Source organism: Rutidosis leptorrhynchoides, chromosome 10 (assembly GCF_046630445.1).
Source record: "Rutidosis leptorrhynchoides isolate AG116_Rl617_1_P2 chromosome 10, CSIRO_AGI_Rlap_v1, whole genome shotgun sequence".
In the NCBI taxonomy this organism is placed as follows: domain Eukaryota; kingdom Viridiplantae; phylum Streptophyta; class Magnoliopsida; order Asterales; family Asteraceae; genus Rutidosis; species Rutidosis leptorrhynchoides.
This window is the reverse complement of record NC_092342.1, coordinates 126,542,502-126,549,725: the sequence shown is the minus strand read 5'-3', so window position 1 is coordinate 126,549,725 and position 7,224 is coordinate 126,542,502. Positions and strand designations below refer to the sequence as shown.

Genomic DNA, 7,224 nt, shown 5'->3' with positions numbered 1-7,224 from the left:
GCGTGAGTATGGTCGAGTTGTTTATATGGTAGAACCGGACCATCAATGATATGGTCGGACACCCTTATTATCCGAGAAGGTTCTTCAAGGGGTGTCCTCCTACCAACGAAAGTTAGAAAGCATTTCTTCTGGCGGTAGGTCTGAAATATGCCAAAAGACTTTTGATTTTACTTGTGTCATATTCAGAGTCGTTACAGTGCATAAGTATATAAAATGAAACTTTATTGATGACTTATACATAGAAATGATTTGAGTACATAAGTGTTTTGCATTTCTTCCATCCGAGTGGGTGATCAGTCCTCCCAGTCACAGAAAAGTTACACATGATTTCTTCAAATGAAAGGTGTGCCAAGGGCGTTGTATCGGAACTCCGTCTGGTGTCTCCAGGTGGTATGCACCATACTTAGTTATGCTGACAACCCTGTAAGGTCCGTCCCATCATGGGCCCAGTTTTTCGACATCTTGCTGTCGGCTGGCCTCGTTGCTATGTAATACCAAGTCGTTTAACTGAAAGTCCAGTGGCTTAACTTTTTTGTCATAGAGGTTTGTGATTTTTTGCTTCTTTTCGGCTTGCTGGATATGTGCTATCGTTCGTCGTTCTTCTAGAACATCCAAGTTTTCTCGTAATGCTTCATCGTTTTGTTGTTCATCGAATGTTATTATTCGGTTGGTTGGGACAAGCACTTCAGCCGGGATAACCGCTTCGGTGCCGTACACCAGGTTGAAAGGTGTTTCGTTCATACTGTATTTTGGTGTTGTTCGGTGTGCCCATAGTAGATGTTGGAGCTCGTCCACCCATCCTTGTTGGTGTTTACCTAGTCTTGCTTTTATCACGGCAACGATGTCTCTGTTAGTGACCTCGACTTGTACGTTGGCCTGTGGGTAGGCCACAAAAGTAAATGACTGTTGAATGTACATGTCTGCGCACCAGTCCTTAAATAGATTGCGTGCAAACTGTGTGGCGTTGTCGCTGACTATCTCCCGTGGTAAACCGAAATGACAGACAATATCCTCCCATACAAAGGTTAAGATTTTTCTTCCCGTGATCGTTCTTTACGATTTTGCCTCGACCCATTTTGTAAAGTAGTCGATTGCGACTACTAGGAATTTGATGTTTCCGACACCTCTTGGGAATGGGTTGACAATGTCGATCCCCTATTTGCAGAACGGCCAAGCGGCGTGTATAGGAATCATGTTACGGCGAGGGGATTTGTTGACGGGAGCGTATATTTGACATGCCTCACAGTTTACGATCAGGTCATATGTGTCCCGGTACATGTGTGGCCAAAAATAACCCATTCTCTTGATCCTGCTAACTATCGTTCGGTAGCCAGAATGTGTGGAGCAGGCTCCTTCGTGCATTTCTTGTATGATCTCTTTGGCCTGCGCTGGGCCAACGTATCTTAAGTAAGGCTCTGTGAATGATTTCCTATACAGGATGCCATTTTTAAAGTTGTACATTGGTGCCCGCATTCGTGTCCTGCGGGCTTGTATTTTGTCCTCCGGGAAGGTACCATCAGCAAGGTATTTTATGAAAGGTGTTATCCTACACTCTTCCTCCGTTATGATTGTTGCCATGAGAGTATCCTCTTCGGTTGACTTTCTTTCCAGTACTTCAACCATAACCTTTTTGGTGAAGTGGTCGTAGAGCAGAGAGGCAAGCTTGCTCAAAGCATCTGCTTTCTTATTACGGTTACGGGGTATTTGCATTATTTCAAATACTGCGAAGGTGTTGGTTAGTGCTTTCGTAAGCTCTAGGTATTTTGCATCGATGTATCTCTTGCTTCAAACCTGCCGTTTAACTGGCTTGCTACCAGTTGTGAGTCGACATAATCTGTAAGTTGTTGTACATCAATACTTTTTGCAAAGCGTAATTTGGCTATTAGTGCTTCGTACTCGGCCTCGTTGTTTGAGGCGGTGAACTTCAACCGGATAGCGTAGGTTATTTCTTCTCCGTTTGGGGAAACGAGGAGTAGGCCTATGCCGTCCCCCTCCTCACTTGACGCTCCATCCGTATATAGTTCCCAGAATTCGTCCGTTTCCCTTCTTGTGAAAGTGGTTTCTCCTTGTTTGATCATGTCGGACGGGAGCTCTACCAAGAAGTCGGCTATGACTTGGCCCTTTAATGAATGTCTCAGGAGGAAGGTGATTTCGTGCTCGCCAAGTTCTATTGCCCATTTCGCCATTCTTCCAGAAATTTCTGGTCTAGTCAGGACGTATTTGATCGGTTGGTCCGTGAAGACTTGTATCGGATGTGCTTGAAAATATTGCCGTAACCGTCTGGCTGTGTGCACTAAGGCGTAAATTAGTTTTTCCATGGCCGGGTAGTTTACTTCTCCGTTTTGTAATACTTTGCTTACGAAGTACACCGGCATTTGGATATTACCTCTGTCGGCAATTAGGATCGAGCTGATTGCTTCAGAGGAGGCGGCAATGTATACCGTGAGGGTTTCACCCGGTATAGGTGCCGTTAATGTTGGCAGCTCCTTTAAGAATGCCTTTACATCATGGAAGGCCTTCTCGGTCTCATCCGTCCAAATGAAATCTTTTTTGCTCAGGCAGCCCTTTAACGTCTGAAAAAAAGGGAGAGCTCTGTCGGTGGCTCGTGACAGAAACCTTGTAAGTGCCGCTAGCTTCCCGTTTAAGCTTTGCATGTCTTTTTTATTCCCGGGTGACTGCATGTCTTCGATTGCTTGGATTTTCTTCGGGTTTGCCTTGATTCCTCTCGGAGTTATCGTGAAGCCTAAGAAACGGCCTTCTTCCATTTCGAAAGAGCTTTTTGACGGATTTAACTTCATATTGATTTTGCGTAGTGAATCAAACGTTTCAATGATGTCCAAAATCATTTGTTCCTCTGTTTCGCTCTTGATGACGATTTCGTCCACGTATGCTTCGATATTTCGTCCGATTTGGTCCTGGAATGCTTTGTCGATTACCTGTTGGTATGTTGCTCCGTAATTCTTTAACCCAAATGGCATTTTTGTATAACAGAAAATGTCTTTGTTTGTGAAGAATGCAGTTTTTTCTTCTTCAACTTCTGCCATTGGGATTTGTTGGTAACCCTTGTATGCATCCAGGAAGCTTAAAAACTGGAAACCCGAGAGGGACTCCACCTTCTGGTCGATTTTCGGAAGAGGGAAATTGTCTTTTGGGCATGCTTTGTTGATGTCCTTGTAGTCGAAGCACATGCGCAAGATCCGTCTGCCTTCTTTACCATCACGGGGGTCGTCACCCATGTTTGGTATTTTACATTTTTCATTATACCGACATCGATCACTTGTTGTACCCCGTTTTCCAGGAATTCGCTCCGTTCTAGTGCCATTGCTCTTTTCTTCTGAACAACCGGTGCGATGTTCGGGTTTACGTTTATCCGGTGCTGTGCTATCTAACGAGGAACTCCTGTCATATCGGATGGCTCCCAGGCGAAGACATCGATGTTTGCCGCTAGGAGTTTGCAACATGTATCCTTTGCGTCACCACTCAAAGTCGTCCCGATTTGGATCCTTTGCTCTGGGTATTTAGGGTTCGGTGATACATAGCCGTCATCATCCACTGTGATGTGATTTGCCCCCTTAAATATTTGCAAGCAGTCAACCGGCTCCATCTCCTATGTCTGGATGGTTGCTATGCCGGATGGGGTTGGAAATTTTAGCATGCCGTGTACTGTGGACGTGATTGCCCCAAATTTTTGCATGGCGTTACGCCCAAGGATGATGTTGTACCGGGAGTCTGTTTTGACGATAGAGAATTCTATGTCCGCAGTGCTTTGAAAAGGTAATTTTGCTAGTACAACTTCCAGCGTGATGGAGCCTACTGGCCAGGTTGCGGCACTGTTGAACCCTGCTAACGGGGATGTCTCGACTTTCTTTTGCCGGCGAATGCTCTCTGGTAACTGCAAAAAACAGTGTTCAAACATGACCTCTGCTCCTGCACATGTGTCAGTAAATTTGTCCAATTTGACATTTGGAGATGTATGCCCGAATGATGACAGGATCTGAAGACGGGTTAATATTAAATGACGGGAAGACGATTGGTTCGTGCTTCCATTCATCTAACACTCCTGATTTCCGTCGTTGTCCGGCGACCCATGAGTGAATCATGTACACATCAGCATCAGCTGTGTTATTCGGGCTTGCTTCTTCGTCTTCTAGCTCGTTAGGGTAAGCAGTGATTAATTTCGTACCTTTAAATAGCGCCATTTGATCAAACCAAAATCGACTAGCGTAGATAGATTTTGGATTTGAGTACTTGATTTGGGAAAAAGAGTGAGTCGAATGTTTTAACTCCGATAATTGTGCAAACCCTGATTTAAAATTTGGATTCCAAGGGCGTAAAACAATCGATCAGATTAACCTTATTCGATTGTTATCGAATAAGTTAATATATAAGAGTGGGGATTAATTCCGACGATGATCGGAGCATTGATCAGAATAGAGTTAACGACTGGAGTAAAGCTACCGTAGTCGATTTGGGCAGAGTAACATTAATGCATCTAGTGTTGTGTAAATGAATGATCTTGTCATCGTATTTATAGGTGTTACGATAGAATGATGACGTGGCACATGTCCCTTTCATAGTTGTAACAAACTTTGCCAATCCCGAGGGGTAACGTGGCACCTGTCCCTTTCATGGGAATAATCGAGCAGATCCTAACAAACTTTCCTAGATTCGTGGGCTGACGTGTCATGCAACTTGCTTGCATGCTTGTTCTGGGATGAAGTGTCTGTTCCGGGATAGTGCGCTTTCTTCGGGACGGCGTGTTTGACCCGTGAAGGTGTCTTTATGTCGGGTTGCAATACCAAACCGGGAAGTGGTGACGGTACCGGTGGCATGTTGGTTCTGGCAAAGGCATCACGGTGCTCTCAGTCTAGCCGGGAAGGTTTTGCTTTCTACTTTTTCCAAGTGTTTCTTCACGGTTATAGTTATCATGACTGGCTACATGATGACGGATGATGTCGGGGAGTAGCCCTTCTTCCGGGATGGACCGTGCCGGGTAAGGTCCTAGCCGATCGCTACTTTGTAAATGCTGTTTTGAGACGGATCATTATGAGTATCTGTAAGACCCAAATATTTATTGTACATAATGTATTTATGGTGTACGATGCGTATACGAAGTGTACGAAGCAGGTACGTGTTGCTTGCTCGAACGTCGAAGAAAACTGGACGTTGTTTGAGGTACAAAGTGTGTATGTATCTTTTCAACCCCAAATAAAGTTTGAGTTGATGTTTCAAAGCCTTACCATTGGAAAGAATATCTTATTACGTTTCCAACGATATTTGGTTCATCGAAAACGGAGCTACGGTAAAAAAGTTATGGCCAAAACAAGTTTCTGAAATCTGACCTGCAGTGTGGAGCGGCGCGCGACCTTTTGGCGCGGCGCGCCGAATGGGTCTGATGCGTTTTTTTCAGCATTTTAAGTGTCTAAATGAAGGGTATTATGGTCCTTTCACTTGTGGACGGATTTGTGGCTTTTAGATCAGTTTTAGATCCACTTTTGGATCATTTTCAAGTCCACAAACACTCTCATCTTCAACCTCAAGTTCTAGAGTGAGAGTAGAGTGAGAAAGCTTGAGAAGAGGAAGAAGAAGCTTGGATTCTTCAAGTTTAAGCTCATTACTTGTGTTGTTGTTGTACTAGCTTCGTTTTCTTCAAAAGGTAAAACCCTAATTCGGATTTAGTTGTGTTAATTCGTTTATTATGCTAGGGTTTGTGTTAAAGTAGATGTAAAACCCATTTCTTGGAAGTTTGGGGTAAACGGGTTAAGTTTTAGTGCAAGAACCCTAATATTGGTGGGTCTAGGGTTGGATGATGATATTGTGGGTTTGTAAAACTAAATTAGTTGATGAAATCACTAGCTACTTGGATTGTTGGTGATTAGGGGTGTAAACTTACAATTTGGTGTTTTGACTAGTTTTAGGTCAAAATGGGTTTTTGAGTAAACAACCCTATAAATGGCGTTTAATGGCTAAAAGAGTTAAGATTAGCTATTTCGGGAACGCGGGAAGTAATTTCATAAGTTTTGGACTTGTGAGTATCGTTTTATGCTTAATAGGGTGTAAAACACACTTTAGGACCAAATGGGCGGGTCGTGTGTTTAAATGAGTGATCGAATGACCAAACCATGTTTAAATGATGTTGTTGAGGCATAATCACAAGTCATTTGTGATTATGAAGGTTTTCGAGCGAAAAATGGTTTTTGGTCAAAGTTGGTCAATAGGATGTTCTAGGAGAACATATGTATTGTTTAAGTCGAACAAGCATTGTGAGTAGCTTATTTGCATGTATACTTTGCGTAGGTGATTTGCGTGAAGTCGGTGGAAGAAGTTAAGATCGCGGGATACGTTCTTCAAGTATTTCAATGTGAGTGGAATATTTATACGCTTATGTATATAATTTGGTTGCTTGTGTGCGGGGTGGTAAGTGATATCCGTTAGGATTCACTTTTCGTGGACCACATTTGAGTTGGGAAAAATATAGTGAGTGATATCCGCGTGGATAGCTCTTCGTTGGCTATATTCGTTTTGGATATGTAGCGAGTGGTTAATGTTTGACCTATCACTCTTCGTCGGCTACATGTGTGCGTTTGGATATGTGACGAGTGGTTAATGTTTGACCTATCACTCTTCGTCGGTCACATGTGTATATTTAGTTTGTGGCGAGTGATTAACGTTTGACCTATCGCTCTTCGTCGGCCACATGTGTGTTTGGGTAAGTGGTGAGTGTTAACCGTTTAGGGGTTCGCTCTTCGTTGGCCACTTATCGTGGGATGGTAAGCGGTTCCGCTTTTCGTCGGCCATCCTTGTGATTGAGGTAAGTGTTAACGTTTCGGTTGCACTTTTCGTCGGCCTCATAGTGCGTAGTGGTGAGTAGTTAACGATTTTGACCTACTACTCTTTGTCGGCCACTTACGCGTGCGATGGGTGGTGAGTAGTTAATGATTTTGACCTACTACTCTTCGTCGGCCACCATCGAGTCGAATGTCGACATTGGGTATATTGGAATGTGTAATTTTATTGGCATTGTACGTATTCGTTTTTGGCATGTATTATTGTTGATATCTCTATGCTAACGATGTTGACTTGTTGTACGTACGATTAATCATTTATTTGTTATTGCAGTTTGCTAATGTTATTGTGTTGTTGTGTAGGTGTATGCAAGTAATTGGATTATGTATGTATGCGTATAAGTATTGCATTCACTAAGCATTAGCTTACCCTCTCGTT

General features: G+C 43.3%; 1 protein-coding gene across 1 annotated transcript; it reads right to left on the bottom strand.

The window, feature by feature from the left end:
* Nucleotides 1-438: 438 nt before the first annotated feature.
* On the bottom strand, nt 439-918 carry LOC139870609 (uncharacterized). Its single transcript, XM_071858391.1, has one exon. It carries the CDS (start codon nt 916-918, stop codon nt 439-441), a length of 480 nt encoding a protein of 159 aa, XP_071714492.1.
* Nucleotides 919-7,224: the final 6,306 nt, after the last annotated feature.